A 19,650-nucleotide genomic window follows, 5' to 3' on the forward strand; every position below is an offset into this window, starting at 1 on the left:
GTTGCCAGAAATGCTTATACTGTTACTAGTTTTGCTTTAACAGAACATCTCTCATTAGGAATTGCGAATAGGGGCATTTTTTTGGGGGGGGGGGGGGAGAGAACAGAGTTAGACGGTTTCCATCTCCCCTTTGAAATGAAGACTGACAAATAGAATCCCTAAATCTAAACACCTAAACGTCTTAAAAAGACTGGCCCAACGTAAAAAGGGGTCTTTCTGAGGTATGCATATGTCTCTGGAAAAGAATACTATTTCCCTGTACTTTTCTGACTTAAAATACTTTCTGGTACTTTTCATGTGCTACTCCCCAGAATGCAAAATGCTGCTGTTCAACTCTAAAGCTAGGAGGGGGTCACCTGGCCATCTCTCCTGTAGCTTAATGCGTCGGAGCCTTTATCTACTCAACTCTCAGTATTAACGGCTGCACTTGAGCTCGGGCGGTGAGTGGGGATCCATCCAGGCCTTCACACAGACCGCAGCAGCGGGCCCTCATCCGACGAGAGGACAACAACACTGCTGCTGCCCTGTGCCTGAGTCTGGAATGCATACTAAGACAGTCTACCCCAGTGCCAGCCGCTTTGGTTCCTGACTGCACTCATGAGCAATGTGAAGGACGTCAGTCTGTAAGGAAGCAGGGGGTCTGTAAGATGCAAGGGCATGACCTTGCTGAGGCAGTGAATATTAACAGCCCAGCTGGCTTGTCATCACTTGCAGCCCCGACATTAGTTTCATGGCTGGTTCTCCGTCCTTCACACGGAGTCAGACACTATTTACAGCTGGCCTGACAAGGGGATAATCTAAAATACTGAATAATATTCACAGATATAGGCTTTATCACCCCTGTTGCCAGGCGGTACAAGTGAAAGGCTTTTTGTGAGGCAGCCCTCCCAGCAGCACCACATCAGACAGCCCGAATGTGAGTTTGTAGGGTGCGAAAATAATTCAGGGAAATGCATAAATCTAATACCAAGCCTTCAATCAAAAGTGTGTCTATGTTGGACTAGGCTGTACTCCAATAATCATCCACCATCTTTGCTCCTCCAGATTCTGGTAGGCAGCTTGAAAGCTGTAGGATTTTAGTGTTATGAGAGTCAAAAAACAGTTTTTTTCGTATTTTGCTTTAAATAGATTTTTCGACAATTAATTGGCTTTGAGGTCAGTTTAGGAAGAAAATTATTCTCGTTGTCTCCAACTTCGACAGGCTAACAATAAGCGGCTCGTGGCGAGTTTCAGACTTTACCTCCTTCATCACTTCGCCTGATTCTACATTAAGAATGTATGCTCTACTGAACAAAAGCTGCAAAGTTTATGATTTCGTGTAGGCAGCGTGGACCAGGAACATGTTCCTGGTCATCAAAAGCCAATCAGACCCATGGCAGACAAGGTTAGGCCCGGTTTTCCTGTGTACCTGCAGGTCTGGCATACCTCTTTATGCTTGTAACAAATGACCGAGTTTGCCAGTTAGTGGGGATAAACCTCTGTGATCCCTTGATCATTGCAGCACTGGTGTGGTTGTGCTAAAGAATAGTTTTTCATTCAAGTGATAATGACCTGGCATCCCAGTCCATTTTCCAGCTGGCCAAATTATTTTAGCGTTTCAAGACTCACAGATACCCTTTACTCTGAAGTCTCTGGTCAGCAGCTACTTTTCCTGTCTCATCTTCCCATTTCAAATGGAGATGCCTAAAGGATAAGTCAAATGAGCCCCAACACACTAAATATAGGCTAACAAGTCCCATTCACTTCCCTTGGACTCAGGCTACTGATGCCATTCCTTCACCCAACTTTTATACCATTACCTGGGAATGTCTCCCCCTCATCTACAATTCCTTGATGCAGATAAGGGGCCACTGTGTGTTCTCGCTGGGAACAACTACTGTACAACTAATTTAGCTCCCACATCACAGCCATCTCTTCCCTAGTCTGTGTCCACAGAAATTCTGGATGATGTGAAAAAGCTCCTCGTCCTAGCGGTCGTGGAGCCAGTTCCGCCCTTGGAGAGGATGCGGGTCTACTACTTCTATTGCATCTTAGGAAATAAGTAAGTGGGATGTGCTTTGCCTAATTCTAGACTTGCTTAATGTAAGCAGTTCTTTCTTCATGAGTAGCCGAAGCACACAGTTAAGAATGATGGCTATATATGCTGTGTGGAGGTAAATAATGCACATTTCCAAATTCCCATCTAAAAGAATTGCTGCAGGTTTGCGTAATCCCAAATGGGAGAGCATTACCAACATAAGATGCTGGCAATACTAAGAGTATTCAGACATATTGGCCCTAGTACCACCTTTAGGATGCAGTAGAACAGTGAATAAGCAATGACCGCCTTCTTGGGTCCTACCTAAAGGACGAAGACAGCATTTGTCACCTCCAAAATAGCTATGAAACACCCACTGAGTGTGTTGATTCATCTGAGTTCCTGTCACAAGACTGAGAGGAAGGTGGGAGTTGAACCTTATTCCCCACCCAACACACAAGCTGTTGGAACCAATTGCCGACTGTAACATGGAGCTGCTTTTCTGCAAAACACACTTTTGATTGCCATTACTTTTGAAAAGTGCATTACTGACCTTCAAGCTTTATGTATTCATTTTTAATCATGACAATGCAATACACGGGACACCAGTTTCCTTTAACCTTAAGGTGTTTTACCTGAATAACTCCATCTTATCTAATGATCTCTTTCTGCAACCTCACATTTTCTCAGCAGTTGTCTTCACACACACTATATTCGAAGTCCTCTGGATTTTATCTGAAAAAAAACTTTGGACCAGCTTTATTGTGATCTGCTTTTTGACACCTATGTTGGTATAGATGCAGGCAAGCATGAACTCAACAACTCCGCCTCCCCCCCACCCCCGTAGCAAATTGTTGGCCTCCTGCACTTCTTGTTGCTGATTATTCAAGTAGTGATGTTCCTTCTTGGGACTGTCTGTGCTCATTCCATCTGTCCACATTGTTCACCGCGTGCACTTCTTGTTGCCAATTATTCAATCTGTGATGTTCCTTCTAGGGAATGTCTATGCACATTCCAACAGACCATCAAGGTAATGGTTGTGACTTTATCGAGGCATGTTACTAACAGAGTTTTGTAGAGTTGTTGTGTGGGTTGCCCTATGCAGGGGCCAATTAGTTTTATCAAAAAGCGATGCAGAATTTATCCAAAACACCTTGAGAAAATGGTTTGCATAACAGATTAGCTTCCCAATGCTCTATTACGCATGCTTCCTTTCTTTTCTTTTGCTGTGAGGTCTACCAGACAGCTTGTAGTGGGAACAACCCAAACACAGAAGCAGGCAATAGTCACCCTCAAATAGCTCAGTTATACCTAGTATGCAATGTCTCTCTAATTTCCAAATAACCAACCTCTTTAGGCCCACTGCTATCAAGCAAAACTGCCTCTCTGATGGGCTTCTTTTTAGGTCTGGGTTTTGAAAGTGCAGCTATCAAACAGACCTTTTCCTTACCATGTATGGAGAGTGGGCTTTGGGTCAGCCTCTGTCAGCCTTTGGTTGTCTTCAACCAGCCTCTTTCAGCCATTAGTTTGAGAGTTTGTCAATCATGTATTGGCCCACCACATTGGAGTATACATCCCTCACCTGAAGCTGTTGTCTGTTTGGATGTATTCCTCCACTTCCACTTGAGTACTTGCATTAAACTGGATAGTGGTCTACTTTGCAACTGTAGCTCTTTTTTTTCTAAGTAGAAGTAAAAACCTGACTATATGGAAGGCCATGGAGCCTTCAGTACAGCCCTCCTTTAGTTTCTTGCCTACATTTATTGTGCTTACACCATGTGTTATCCCATTAAACCCAGACCTGTTCGCATTGCAACTACTTATTAAAGAGAGAACTGGAGCGGTTACTCAACTGCTCAAGAATAAAGGCATGGCAAAGGCACATTAATGTTCTGAATTTGAAAGGCTTTGAGGTGTAATTTCTATTCTTGTTTTGTAATTGTATTTGTATAGTGCTTACTGCTGCTGACAAGATGTAGAGTTTATTGGCAGGTAGTGACTACTCTGTAGCCCAAAGTTAGTGGAAATCCAGTCCTTATTGTTGTAGATGGTTGTTGGTTATTAGGTCCATCTTGTGCTGGAGACCGAAGAATTTCCTCCATTTGCAAGTGGTGACGTTAAGTTAATAAGAGTCAGGTTGATTATTATATTGAGTTAATGTAAGTGGGGGAAAAAAAGGTGCGAGGAACTAAGGTTGAGGAGGTTAACATTGTGAGATTGCAAGGAGAGGTTAAGCAGAATGAGACATGTAGATTTATGGAGCGTGACGAGTTTTGTAGTTGCAACAACAGCTACTCCAAAGGAAACATTATGCTTTGTAAGGTTGGGTATAGTTATTTTATGGAGATTTATTAGAGAGTAATGCAGAAGGCATTTGCAAGGATAGGATATACTCTGAGGCTCCAAGGCAAGCAGAAAATCGAGTTTATGGTCAGTAGTATCATTTAAATAAGAAAGCAGGAGAGAGAATATTCTCAAGCTGTAATTCAGGTTATTTTCATGAAATGTTCTTTTGGAATTTTGAGGTAGGATGCAATCCTTAAAAGTGTTTGGGTATTGTGTTTCTAAGGTGGTGTGGTTCTCCCTGTATTCGGTATTGTTTCTTAAAGGAATCTTCAGATTTTGCACTGATTAAGCACTTCCTTGGTCTCTGAGTGTCAGATGATTTTCTGTTTGTGGTCAGGAAGCGAGAATATGTGGATTATTTGCTAGATCACTTTGGGAATTACCAGGTCTTTACCATCTGTCTGATTCTCAGTAGCTCTTATCTTTGGTGGTAGAGAATTCCACAGTTTTGCCATTTACAAAGATAAAGTAGCACCACCAATGTTTTTCTTCCCATAACCAGTGATTAAGCTCAGTGCCAGACTGGAACATCTATTCCCAAATGGAAATATTGTATCGATTTTGCTTGAATGAATTGTGGTCCTCTGTAATTAATAGCTCTGTGAGTGATGCACAGTAGTTTGAAAGATGATTTCTTGCTATTGCGAGCCTTTGTAGAGTCTTCAGGATTGGAGAAATATGGATTAGTATAGTCACATTTTTTAGTAGTCTTGTTGCTGAGGTTCGGATCAGTTGCAGCCTTCTCATAGTGGAGACTGGAGTTATGTGGTATAGTCCATTAACATAGTCCAGTGATGTTTTTGCCTGTACCTATGAAAAAATCCAAGATGTGGAAAGATGCGTCTAAGCATTTTCATTGTGTATATGGTAGATTTGCAAAGATTATCCCATAGAGTATTCATGGAAATTGTGGAGTCTAAGAAAATTCAGATATTTCTTAATGTTTGTGCTATTTTTGTTAGGAGTCCTAATTTATCTGGCCAGAAAAATAGTCAGAGTTTTTCCAGTCGCAGCATGTAATTCTTTCAGTTTTTGAAGCATTCAACTTGAGATGATTCTTTGTCATGTATTCTACAGCTGTCAGGCACATGAGATGGTACTTTTTGATATTCCTAGGCCGTTAGAGTTTTCCAACTAGAGAAGTATCTGTGTTTCATCTTCATTGTTAATTAAAGCAACTGAATTAAAAACGAATAGTAACATTTTGTTGTGGGTTCTTGTATATGTTAAAGAGTAGCAGTGAGATGATAAACTGCCGTTTTTACACAATAAGGAGCTAAAGAGAAAGGTGGTCTGTGAATCTGGTACGTTCTGTTTAGGTAAAAGGAAATCCAGTTGAGTCTGATGCCTTCTTCATCAACTTATTTTACTCTAAGAAGTAACGTGTCATTGTGTACTATGCCAAAGGCTGCTGAAAGGTCCAGGAGTAGTGATATATTAATTCCCTTTTTTGTCAACTGCTTTTGAAGTCGTCCCAAATTGCTATTAGGGCACATTCAGTTGCTCTCTCTGGGCAGAGTCCTGTTTGCCAGTCTGAGAGAAGTTGGTGTTCATGTATGAATTCTGAGATCTGGCAAAAGGCTGTTCTTTCCATAAGTTTGTTAACCTTTTGCTGCTAGCCTCAACCCCGCCCTTCTAATCCTTTTTTGGGCTATTTGGGGTAGTTCGCTCTTAGGCCCCTGTAACATTTTGTCCACATAAGGTATCCACGCCAAATTAGCGTCCTTTTCTTCCAACATCATGGGGATTTTAAAGGTACCCAGGGTTTGTGGATTTTGGAGAAATGGGGAAAAAGTGCTGCAGAAGAAAGCATGTGTTTTTTCCCCTGCTAATGGTATCAACAAAAGGTTTATGGTGCTGAAATCACCATCTTCCCAGCTTTCAGGGACAATCAGACGTTTTTTAGAAAACCAATCATTTTTACACAGTTTTGGCATTTTACTGGGATGTAGCCTATTTTTGCTACTTTTTCTGCTTTCAACCTTCCAGTTAGTGGAAGAAATGGGCGTGAAAGCAATAATGGATCCTGGACAGCTATGCATTTCTGTAAAGTAGACACAATTCTTGATTCAGCAAGGGGTCATTTGTGTAGATCCTTCAAGTTTTTTTTTAATAGAAACTAACAGTTGAAAATAAGAAAAATTGGAAAATGAGTTGAAATAAATAGCCATTTGTGCCAACATTTTCACCTGTGACTTCTTCTAAGTATGACAGATTTTTTTTAAAGCAAAATGCAGTTAAATCCGCTGGACCCTTCTGGTTGTAGGGATATATAGGACTTGTAGGTACACCAAGAACCCGAGGAACCCAAATCCAATAACTGAGCTGCATCCATCAATGGTTTTTCATTGTGTACCCGGTATATAGCCGTTCATTTGGTAACATATAAAGAGTGAAAAATAGCGCCCCCACCAGAGGGATTCCCTGTACCATGGCGTTGGATGCACTCCCGCGCGTCCGACAAGTAGAAGGGGTTAAGGAAAAGTACATTTGGATATTGGTCTGTAGCTGTTGAGGTCTTGAGGGTCCAAGTTGTTGTCCTGTGGAGAGTGCATCAGTTCTTAAGCAGTGGGGATAAGTATGCCTTCTTTAATGTCTCTTGGAAAGTTCCTATTTTTAAGGAGTTGTTGATAATATTTCTGACAGATGTTGGTTGAAGGGATTTGTTAAATAAATGTGTGGAAGGCATAGATTCAAAGAGTAGCTAGCTATTCATAGACTTCAAATTCTGAGGTTGTAATTTCTTGGAAAGCTGAGTATCTGCTGTGGTGGTTGTTGGCTGTATGGGACAGCAGGAGTTTGTTGGGTGGCGGTCTATAGAGCAAGAGGTAGTGGCAGGTGAAAGTGGAACTGGCTGGGCATCTAGAAAGAAGGGCTTCACAACCTTGTGCAGTTACATCTTTCAACCAAGTGATACTTATAGTGCCCTTATACAATGACTAGTCGACCTCCTTTTTTTTCCTTCAGGAGGGGCGAGTGTAGCTATATGCAGGACTAGGGCCTTATCTTTTCCCAACTAGGTTTCAGTGATGAATATTATGTCTGGTTCTGTATCTGTTAGTAGGTCAGAGATGTTGTATTTATTTTTGCTCGTTGACTGGGCATTCCTAAGCAAACATTAAAGATGCAATAGTTTTCTTTTAAGGCATGGAGGTTATGCATCTGGGTTATTTCTGGTCTTATGCTGTTTGCGGATATGTGTTTACTATTGGTGCAGATTGGTTCTTTTTGTGTCTGGTATGGTGAGGAGGTAGGAAGTATTGCTGGAGAGAGAGAGTGGTGGGATTGTACCATTCTTCGCCTTCACTTTCCTGCACAAGTACGTTTATTAGACATTTGAAGGGTTTTTATGGGAGGGAGAGTAGGACTCCGTTTGTGTTTGGAAGGTAGTTATGGGTTTTGGATTTTGTTTTCATTTACAACAGGATTGAGATCTGTAGTGGTGCAGTATGGTGAATGAATGTGTCCTCATGTAACGCAACTGGTGCTATGTAAAGCACTCTGATACCCGATATCAGGTCAAGTTCGCGCTATATAAAACTCCGTAAAATAAAAATGGTTAATGAAAAGTTTGTGTGATTGATTTTTGTCTTTTTTGTTTGTTGAACGTGGACTGGTGATGAGTAAGGGTTGGCTGTGGATCTTGGTGGTCTAGTTTGCATGCTCTAAAATCAGCAATTGGTGAGTGTTGATTGGTTTGTATGAAAGTTGTGGATGAGTTGGTTTGTGTGTTGTTGAGTAATGTTGAGTTTTACTGAGTGATAGTTATATGATGTCAGATCATACTGAACCATATGCGCTGGTTCTTTCATATCTATTAACAGCATTTGATATGGTCTCCCATGGCATTCTACTGAACTGGTTACAGGAACCCAGAATTAAAGACACTGTCCATGACTGCTATAGGGCCTACCTGACAGGTAGGACACAAGCAGTCTATCTGCCTCCTTTTCTCCCTGACTCTAAGGCCATATAGCAGGGGTGGCACTGGTCTCTGCGCTTCGCCCTACTTTAATTTGTTACATCTGCCCTCTTCTAAAACATATTAAATCGTTCGCAGTGCAATGCATGGATTATGTCGCTGACCCGTAGCTTATTATCACTGCAGCTAGGGTTATCGATGATCCTTTTGATTCTTTTCACAGGTGTATGACAGCTGTCTCCAGATGGTTGCATTAGAATGGCTTAAAGGATTACTCGGAAAAAAACAGAGGTTCTGTGGCTCAACATCGGCAGACCCCAAGTATGTTACCTCTTAATTTCTGCCCCTTCTCCCCCCCCGGATGGTACACCCTGCTCCTGTTAAGGTTTTTTAAAAATCTAGTCATCTATCTTCAACCCAACCTCGAGTTGTAGGCTCAGGTAGATCATGTGGTTTCAACTTATAATTTTTTTTACTTAAGAGCTTGAAGAAGATCTAATCTTCCTTCCCAAACAAGTCAATATGGTGATCCAGGCAACTATTTTCAGCTGCCTGAATTACTGCGATTCCCCCTATTTTGGGACAGACAAGGGACTGCTAAGGAAATTGCAAGGCATTCAGAAATTGGCAGCCAAGATGATACAGGGCCGTCCTTCTTGGTCATTCTCTTTGGAGGCCCTAAAACATCCGCTCTGGCTTACAGTTGAAAAGCAAAGCGAAGTGAGGTTTAAATCACTCCGCCTCCTATAAAGCAGCTCATCGAATAGGCCCGTTTATGTGGCTAATAAATTCAAGAGGTACACTCCCATTCTTATGCAGCGCTCCTCTGACGCACATATGCTGGTTCTACTGCTGACCACTCCGTGCCATACAGGAGGCAAGGCTTTCTCCAGTTGTGCAGCCAATGTGGAATGGAATGAGCTTCCTGCTCATTTGTGGAAAATTCCCTCTTTACTTCAATTCTGGAAAGCTCTAAAAACTCTAAAGACATGGCTCTTCTGTATCTAGTAGTTTGAACAATGCCTTTTTTGGGGAATCTTTTGGTTTAATGGCTGGATACCCTTTGGGGTTTATGTTGCAGTCTCTAAAATAAATAACATAAAGAGGGAGAATGTGAGGATGGGGTTTGTGAGTGGTGATGGCGGGAAGGTCTGTGATCTTTTCTGATGGTAAAGATGGTTATGCTGCTAGTCGAAGGTTGTCGGTGGGTGGTAGTACATGTGGAATGCGTTTGTGGACAGGGGTATGTTAAGAGTTGAGGTAGTATTGTATATCAGATTTGTTATAGTAGATGTACGTGTTAAGTGTAGCGAGGGGTTATAGGAGTTAGGATAGGGAGTTGTGAGTTGAGATATGTTAGGATAGGTAAGATAAGTGGGGGCGAGTGTGGTTGTCCAGGGGTGGGATTAGCAGGCTGTGTTGGGAGTAAAATTGCTATGCAAGGGTGTAGTAAATGGATAGGTGGAGACGGACGTATAACAGTGATTGAGTGGGAGGATGAACGAGGAGGTGATAGGTGCTAGTGATGCATTAGTTGAAATGTGGTGTAGGTGTGAAGGATACGAGTGAAGTGAGTCATGGGGTTACAGTAGTTTGTTGGGGTTGCAGTATGAGAGGTTCATGGTATGGTTATGAGGCTGTGCCTAAAGATGTAGGTGGAAAGATGGGGAAGGAGTTTGGATAGGTAGGATGAGTATGGATGCATGCCTGTTTGATAATATAATGAGATGTTGTGATGTGTTGCATGGTTGTGTAAAGCTTATGATAGTGGAAGAAGGAGTGGGATTTGCTGAAGGAATAGATGTTTGTTTTACCTTGTATCTGGAGGCGGTATCTCCGCTTACCTAATGTGGATGTGATTTTTGGCAGAGATTCTAGTCGTAGGACCTTTCCAGGCCCAAATAGGCGACTCCTTTTACCTGGGCTGAAACCCCTAAACCCTAGGTGGACTATAAATCCTTCTCTTCCACCGCAAAAACTAGTGCTAAACACTCCCAAACACAATTTAACACTAACTAACTAACAGAATAAGCAGCCCCTACACACTTAGGGTAGGTTTAGTACGACCTTTCCTTCTGTTTTTGTTCTTTTGGGGCGGGAGTTTCGTCTGTTTGTGATTTTAGTGCAGTTTTAAAATGAAAAACGTAAGCAGACACACACAAAGCACATTAAAATTTTAAATTTCACAAAAAAAACTGTCTGCTCTTTCCTTGCTCTCTGGGCTGCTAGGAGAGACTGGAGACTAACCGAATCAGAGCAAATGTAAACAAATACAGAGGTGTAATGCCGGCCTCTGCAGCTACTTTGTGTGGGGGCGGGGGGAGGAACCCTACAGGAGCCCCATTTCAACTGTAGACTTAGTGTCTTTGAGACATGGGAGTCTAATAGCGCCTCGCCTTACTCTGCAGGCGGGACCCCACCATGTTTCATTACGACACCTACTGTATCCCGACTTATACTTTCATGGGAAAATGTTATAGGAGGCAAGAAAACAGTTGTTGTTTTTGTTAGGAAATATAGCGGTAATAAAGTTGTGTTCACAATACGAATACGTTACACGGAGTAAAGTTAGCTCATGAGACGTATATATGTGCCCCACTGGTCATTGGTCTGGATTCTGTGTCGATGGACTCAGCCGTTCCTTCCCCCGTATACTGATAACTTGAGTGTTATCACTGTTGTAAGTGTTATGTATTGTGTATTTCCCAATATTGCTGTGGTTACTTTAAGGTATCGTAGTAGTGTAAGTGTTCCATGTGACTCTGTCTGATTCTGGAATGTTGGTGTGACATGCAGATGAAGACTGAGTCACTGGAAGAGCAAGTCGTGGGTCAACTGTTGTGGAATAAACTTTATTTCTTTCAACTTAATCCGACGTACTGGAAGTTATATGGATCATCGTAAACGGAACCCCTTACTACATATTTTTGCGACGCACTGGGATTTGTTCGGGCAGAGCGCTTTTGATTTTAGGAATTGCGCTTAACCGAGAAATACTGGGAAGCGGAAAAAGAAAAGGAAAAAGACCCACCGACTGCTGCATCCTGCGTATGGCCAGAGTACTTTTCGAGCTTGGGCACTTGTGAGTACAGTGTGTATTGGGCCATCTGTTTCTCGTCCTGCAATGTTTTTTCATGCCTGTCGGCTGACTGTGGCATTGTTTGAATCCCGTCTTCAATTCCGAGCGCATGCTTTCCTGGTGTTCGCGCTCACGCTCTGACTTCAAGGATCGGAAGCCTGCTCATTATTGACACTCCTCATGTGAACGTTGGTAATAGGTCAACGCGTGATTGCTTCGTCACGCTGGAGCGGCCATTTTGTACAATTGGGATTGTTTCTATTTAAAGACACTTGTGCCACGTTATACTTGGAGATCGTTTTTTTTCTTCTTTTTTTTTTTTATTTCGAAGCCAGTTACCTTGGATATATTAATAAGAAAAGAAAAAAAAAAAAGAGATCAAAGCTTTATTTGTTAAGCTTTTATATTCATAATGCCTAATTCAAATGAAAGCATTGTGGCTCCACCATGTTTCCTGAAGGTTGCAGGTAAGCCACCTACGCCTTGGCACAAGTGGTTACGAGTGTTTACTAACTATTTAGAAGCAATAGATGCTCTTGAGTATTCTCCAACAAGGAAAAGGGAAATTTTGTTTAATCATCTGGGTGATGCTGGACAACAATTATTCGACAGTTTACCAACTGTTCAAAATCCATCATCAGATGATTCTTGGAATGTATATTCTGAAGCGTTAGCTCGCCTGGGGAAGCAGTACAAAGATGAGCCTTCAATAATGGTTGAAAGACATGTTTTTTTAAATGGAAGCAGTTAGCAGAAGAATCTATAGAGGATTATTTGGCAACGTTAAGGGTTCTTGCCTCAAAATGCGATTTAGGTTCCTATTTGGATACTGCGCTTCGAGATCAATTAGTATTTAATTGTTACAACAAAAAAATTCAGGAACGCATATTAACTTGTAAAAATCCAACTTTGGATGAAGTTATTATCGCAAAGAGCATTGAGTGCTCTGTTACTTCACAATTTTTTTTAGCCAAGACTTCTTGTGCATCCAACAACACCAATCTTATGAACATATCTTCTGATAATAGTAACCAAATTGATGTTAATGCTCTTACTAATCGTTTAAAGGAAAAAAAAATGTTTGCGTGTAAACCTAACATTTTCTGTTACAGGTGTAGATCAAAATTTCATGTTGGTAATAACCCTAATTGTCCCGCTCAAGGCAAGAGATGTAATAACTATATAAAAAATTGGTCATTTTTTCACTATGTGTAGAGCACCTAAGGACAAAAGCAAAGTGAACTACATTTACACAGATGATGAAATTTGTGATGCTTTAAATGTGTCTTCTTTATCTGTACATATCAATTCTCTTGATGGTAAAAAAGTTACAGGGCCTAATTGCAAGGTATTGATAGGTCAAATTGACATTGATGTAATGGCTGATTCAGGTTCGCCAATCACTATCCTAGATGAGAAGACATTTTACAGGTTATGGCCAAACACAGAATTAATTTCCACTGATGTGAATCCCAAAGCGTTTGGTGAATATGACATCATCATGCGTGGATATTTTAATGACACAATTAATTTTAATGGAAGGGTCATCAACACAAAGGTTTATGTTGCATTGGATGGTAGAGACATTTTAGGTTGGCGTGACCAAGAGGGTCTGGGAATACTATTGAAACCTGGTCATCCTGAACCTGTCGTACTTGGTGATTTTCCTGTTTTATCTGTTGACGATAACAAAACACAGGATCCTACTCTTGGTAAATTGTTTGAGAAATACAAATCTGGGTTTAGTTCAGATGTTGGCTTAGTCAAAAACTTTGAACACACTATAAAATTGAAGGAGAAAGTTTTTCCAGTTATTCAAAAAGTATGTCCTGTTCCACTCTCGGTTAGAGATGATCTCAAAAAACACCTTGATCAATTGTGTTCTCAAGATATTATTTGTCCTGTGGAATCATCAGAGTGGGTTTCTGCTGCAGTCGTGGCACATAAGCACTCTGGCGATATTAGTCTATGTGCGGATTTGAGAATTCTCAATCGTAACATTGTTGTGGATGCACATCCTTTACCCAAAATTCATGATATGCTTGCAAAGTTGGGTCGCAGCAAATTCTGTTCTACTATTGATTTACGCTCTGCGTATCACCAAATTCCTTTGTCCGTTAAATCTCAACCTCTAACCACCTTTGTAACTCCATTTGGGGTTTACAGGTATAAGAGACTTCCTTTTGGGTTAGCATCAGCTGCCAGTATATTTCAGAGATTGATGGACAAGATTTTTAACAATTGCTCCAGCATTCAAGCCTTTCAGGACGACATATTAGTGCACTCGGAATCATTAGAACAACATTACATTTTAATTGAAAAGTTTTGCAAAACTTACAAACACAAGGTATGACCGTCAATATAAAAAAATGCAATTTTCTTGCCCAGAATGTGGACTACTTGGGTCACAATCTATCAAGTGAAGGTATTAAACCTAAAAATTCATTATTGGATGCTATCAAAAATGCACCTTCCCCCTCAGACAAGGATTCTCTGAGAGCATTTCTCGGATTGAGTGAGTACTATGCTCGCTTCGTTCAAGGATATGCCCTTGTCATACAGCCACTTAGGAATTTAATTTAAAAAAAAAGCACAATTTGACTGGTCTTCAGACACAAACGAAGCCTTCACATCAGTTAAAAAATTAATTGTTAATGCACCTGCAATTAAACCATTCACATATGGTGTTCAAAGCATCATAACTGTTGATGCTAGTGCCAAAGGTCTCAGGGCTGTCTTGAGTCAGATTGTTAACGGTCAAGAGTGCATGATAGCTTTTGCTTCTCGTACATTGACTTCTGCTGAACTCAACTATAGTACCATTGAGCGCGAAGCGTTAGCTTGTACTTGGTCAGTTGAAAAAGTTTGCATGTAAATTTGGGGAACTAAGTTTCAGCTATTTACAGACCATAAACCATTAATGGACATGCTTGGTGACAGTTCCTCCAACAAAGCATCTTCTTGGCTGTTGAGGTTATTAGCTAGACCTAAGGAATTTAATTTTGATATCAAGTATCTTCCTGGAGGTAAAAATATTAGAGCTGATTGCCTCTCACGCATTCCTCTTCCTCACAGTCAAGGAATTATTGATTCTGATGAGGAGTTTGAATGTGTTTTTTCTGTCGAAGATGTCGTACAAAGTTACAAAATCACTCAGGAAGATTGGGTATGGAGTTTTGAGCAGGATGATTGCTTGCAGAATGTTAAAAAGTTTCTAGTTAATGGGTGGCCTCTGGATAGGAGTCTATCTGTAGAAGAAAAGCATTTTTCACAAATCGCTTCTGAATTATCCTGTTCTAATGATATTTTAATCCGGCAAGATAAATTTGTTCCTCCCAGAGGCATTAGGGACATGATAATTTCTCTTGCTCATGAGGGACATCCAGGTACCAAGGCTACGGTTAACAAAATTAAACAAATCTATTAGTGGCCTGGTATTGACAATCAAGTCAAAACTCATATTAACCAATGTCCTCAATTTCTTTGCTCCGACAAGCATTGGAAGTCTGCAAATTCTCCTCTTTGTCCTGTTCAATGGCCTTCTGCAGCATGGAAAAAAATTGGTTTAGATTATTCCGGTCCATTTTCTGTTTTCAATTCGGAAAAAAAGTATCTAATTGTGGCTGTAGATTATTTTTCAAAATGGATCTATTTTTCTTTTGTCAAAAACGCAGATTCTGATACTGCCATTTTATTTTTGCAACGTTTATTTTACACTGAAGGAACACCTGATGACATTTTAACGGATAATGGTTCTCATTTTACTGCTCATGATTTTAACTTGTTTTTAAGGAAATTAGATATCAAACATACCCTAGCTCCTTTGTACAGTCCAGCTACAAATGGATATGTTGAGCGTGCCAACCGGTTGTTAAAAGATGCTGTACAAACAGCTATCAGTGGTGGTTTAAACATTCCTTCTTTTTTATTCCAGAAAGTCTGGAACTACAATACCACACCACACACTACCACAGGTGTTTCACCTTTAATGATGTTAAGAGGCCGCATACCAACCTCTAAACTTAATCCTTCATGGTTATTTGAGAAATCTTCTCATGCTCCTCTTGATTTAAACAAAATTAGAGAGAATGTAATAAAAAACAAGACGGCTACAAACATGATTATGATAAACGCATGCTTGTTTCTGATAAACCTTTATTTCCTGGTGATTGGGTTTTGATCAGGAAACCAATTAAAGTCTCTAAAGGTCATTCAAAATTTTCATCTCCTGTTCAAGTTATAAAAGTTTCTCGCATGTCTGTTCTTTTACAGGATGGAGGCTGGTGGAACAGAAATGCACTGATTAAAATAACCTATAGACAAGCTGACATTTTTCGTGAAAACAAACATAACACCAATGTAATTGAAAATTTGGGTTCAGATTGGTTTGGTGTCTGCGACAATATTTGCACTCAAACTAGTTCTTAGAGTCACTCATCTCCTAGTCATTCAGATCAATCTGATAGAGGTGATTCTAATGTAACATCATCACATCAAATCTCACCTTGTTCTACATCTCATAAAGGAGAAGGTGATGGTAGTTGTGGCACTTTTGCTGGTTCAAGAATAAGTTCAGCACCTCTCCGTTTCCGTGACTACGTTATGACTTAATTCTTCAGTTTATTTATTTATTGATTTTTCTTTGTGGTTTACATTTCATTGTCTTATTTCTCAAAGATATTTGTATTCTCATAGTCTGAGTCAATTTCTATTTTGTGGAAAAAGGGAGGGTGTGTAGTAAGTGTTATGTATTGTGTATTTCTCAATATTGCTGTGGTTACTTTAAGGTATCGTAGTAGTGTAAGTGTTCCATGTGACTCTGTCTGATTCTGGAATGTTGGTGTGACATTCAGATGAAGACTGAGTCACTGGAAGAGCAAGTCGTGGGTCAACTGTTTTGGAATAAACTTTATTTCCTTCAACTTAATCCGACGTACTGGAAGTTATTTGGATCATCGTAAAAGGAACCCCTTACTACAATCACGTTGGTTGTGTATGAAAATGTCTGTCTGTTGTATTTATACAGCGTGAAACTAACCAGCGGCAGCGGTGAATAATATTTGTTTGACGGACCGAATTGAAACGACAAAAAAACAGTAGCAATTGTTAAGTAAAACCAAACTGTTAGTATCTGGTACTAATATATGTGGCTTTGGAATGATTTGAATGGTAGAATACTTAATGTTCTTTTTTTTAGCACAGTGCGGTTTGTAGCAGTCATCCTGACATTTTCCCTAAGAAAATATTTTCTTTATGAACTTTTTTGTACAGTTCAGTAAAGAAATCTGCTTAATATTTTTGGGGCAGAGGAGTAATGCGTACATCATTATAACTTAATATTGTCAATCAAACTTGAAATACGTTTTGCAGAGGCTAATCCTGAATGCTTATACTCTACGCATTTCAGGGGTCGTGGTTGGATTTTAATTGCAAGTTCTCAAAGTAAGTGTATAGTGGGAGGGTTTGTTCTGCAAAAACAAATTGGTTTCCGGTTTATGGATCTTCTGTTCTCGCCGATCTGTGTTAGATATAAAATATTTTTTTAACGTTTTAATTAAATAGACATTTTTATTTCCTTCTGCAGATGGGCGGTTTCCTCTGTGATGACTCGACAGAATCAGATTCCCACCGAGGATGGATCACGCCTTACCCTGGCTTTGATTCCGTTGTGGGATATGTGCAATCACACTAATGGACTGGTAAGAGCTCCTCCAATGACTCGATTTTAGAGGCTCCCTCTGTTCGTGACGTGCTCTATGTGTAAACCCCGGTGCACTTGAGCCTTTCCCACCCCCTTTATGTTTACCCAATAGCTTGCTGGAAACGTTCCTGGAATTGTAAGCCTGCAGTTTTATTGTCACTCATCCACTTACAACTGATCTAAAAGCATTCATGTTATGTGCATTGGTAAGCGTACTATCACCCAGGAGGGTATCCTGGCTCTGAGCAGGTATGGGTGCCTAGCCCTGCGTATGGTGGATTGGTCAATTGAAAAGCCAGTTCTTCAGCTTCTTGCAGAACTCAAGATGAGAATAGGAGGCCCTCATGTGGACTGGGAGGCAGCGCCACGCTTAGGAGTGATGTAAGAGAATGTCTGTCCTCCTGATCTGATTCTGAGTATGCGTGGGATGTGTGCGATTACGAGTCCTGCAGAGCGCAGGTGTCTGGGTGGTTGGTGGAAGGCGATGCAAGTGTTCAGGTTGGCGTGGTCTGAGTTGTGTAAGGCCTTGAATGTGTGTGAGGAGTTTGAATTGAGCTTGTGTATGTATTGGTAGCCAGTGTAGTTCCCTGAAGTGTGGTGTGATATGAGTTCTGTGTAGGAGGTTGAGGGTGAGTCCAGCTGTCGAGCGTAGTCTTCTAGTGAGGTGCTTGTTGATCCCAACGTAGAGGGTGTTCCTAGGGCGTGAGTGTATGTTTTTCTTGGTGTTGCTTGGGAGCCATTTGAAGAATGTACTCCGTATCTTCAGGATGTGGAAACAGGATGAAGTGACAGCATTGACTTATGTGGTCAGGTCCAGTTAAATATAGATGATTACTCCAAGGTTCCTGGCGTAGGTTCTGGGTGATGGCCCAAATTTGGCCAGCCACCAGTTGGAAGTCCCATGGTAGGTTGCTCTTGCAGAAGGTAACTGCTTCTTCTTTTCGGTCTTGAGCTTGAGACAATTGGCTTTCATCCAGTCATGCAGGTGGTGAACTTGTTTTTTGAGTTGGGAGCCTTATCTGAAGGAAAAGGTATGAGTTTTGTGTAATCCGCATAAGAGAGGTTGTTGATTTTGTGTGCGCAATTGACATTGGCCAGAGGAATCCTGTATAATTCATGATCATTATTAGCATTATTTCTTTAGTTCCCTGTCGTGGTTACCCCGTGATGAATTTAAGGCTCTTGCTACCATCACAACTTTGGCTGGCCCTCGCTGGGGCTGGGCTGAAAGTTCTTTGCCCATGCCACAAGCCCCCCACGCGTTCATCTCCTGGTGGCCTAGCTGTTTGGCATCCAAACACCACTATTTGACCACCCCTGCAGCCTGTCCGTTGTTTAAGAGCAGACCATAGTTGTTACCGCCACACTCTCTAATCTCACTGCACCAACAACACACGCCCGCCCGCGTTCAACCTATAAACGGTGTAAGTGTTTTTTCTTCTTTTTGCGGCAGTGACGTTGTCTGCTGCTGCTGTGACCGGTTTCCAACGCAAACTGCACTGGCCTGAAAAGGCATTTCAAAGGTCGTTGAGCCCCCTCTTGCACCCACTGTGCTGCGCCTCCACTGTTTTCGCCATGCTTTTGAGGACTTTTTCCCCACTCAGGCTCCCTCCTCCACCCCCTATTGTGGGCTTTGGATGGGGCTGGGTGGCTGGCAGAGTAATTTTGAGGATCTGCAAGGCATTTGGCTTGATTACTTCTCTGGGCCCCAAGGTCTGCTTTGCACCTGTGGCCTACGTTGTCCTCTAATTGGGTTGCAGTAATCAAACTGCCTCTCTAGTTTTTCATTATTTTTGTTTGTGAGAAAAGCACTACATACTTTGGTAATCAATTGGCTTATACTTGTGGGCTCCTACTTTACATCAACATGAAGAGGGATGCTGGATGAAAGTACTGACCACATCTGTTTTTGATATATTCACTGTGTGACCTGAATTGCATTTAGACCCTCATGAGTGGCACTTACTACTGTCTGTTAAATTCCCTCCCCTTTCTTGCAGTTACCAATACCAGTACAGGTAACTCAAGGGACATCAGCATAAGTGGGCCCCCAGGTCCTGATGAGGAATTATAGGGGTGTCGGTAATTCTGTGTCAGATTCCCTAAAGTAAAGTAAATGCCTATTCTCCCCTGCAGCTTGCCCTGAAGATCACATCTGCATTCAGGAACCAGAGACCATGGCGGTTTATTTCTAGGTCCACAGTTGTAGTGTGAATTTCAGTATCAGAATGGGGCCTGTAATTCCTGTTAACCGTCCCATCGGAGATTCCGAGTAGCTAATGAAATATCAGTCTAATCCTCCCTCACATTTACACCCCCATCCCCCCACTGTGTGCCAGGTACAGCACATCTTATCAGTTGCTATTGTACAACAGGGTGGAGCTTTGCAGGCTAGTTCTACCTTGCATACCTAGATTTCAAATGTTTCCCTGATTATACATTGTGGTATGAGTCTTTATCTGATAATGTAGGCAGCATTTACCATTCCTCACATTTCCCTTTTGATGAAATATTTCAAGTCCTCAGTCATATTCCACTTACTCCAGGGCCATGCGCTGCATACTGCCACTGCCCATCGCCTTGCT

General features: G+C 41.3%; 1 protein-coding gene across 2 annotated transcripts in view; it reads left to right on the forward strand.

Annotated features, from left to right (window-relative positions):
• The window catches only part of SETD3 (SET domain containing 3, actin N3(tau)-histidine methyltransferase), a 452,863-nt gene that overhangs the window by 339,139 nt on the left and 94,074 nt on the right, over positions 1-19,650 (forward strand). For both annotated transcript variants that reach the window (XM_085626427.1, XM_085626428.1), the window contains exon 8: positions 16,949-17,063. In XM_085626427.1, coding sequence (XP_085482553.1) covers positions 16,949-17,063 — 115 coding nt within the window. The remainder of the gene's footprint in view (positions 1-16,948; positions 17,064-19,650) is intronic.

Source organism: Triturus cristatus, chromosome 9 (genome assembly GCF_964204655.1).
Source record: "Triturus cristatus chromosome 9, aTriCri1.1, whole genome shotgun sequence".
Classification (NCBI taxonomy): Eukaryota; Metazoa; Chordata; class Amphibia; order Caudata; family Salamandridae; genus Triturus; species Triturus cristatus.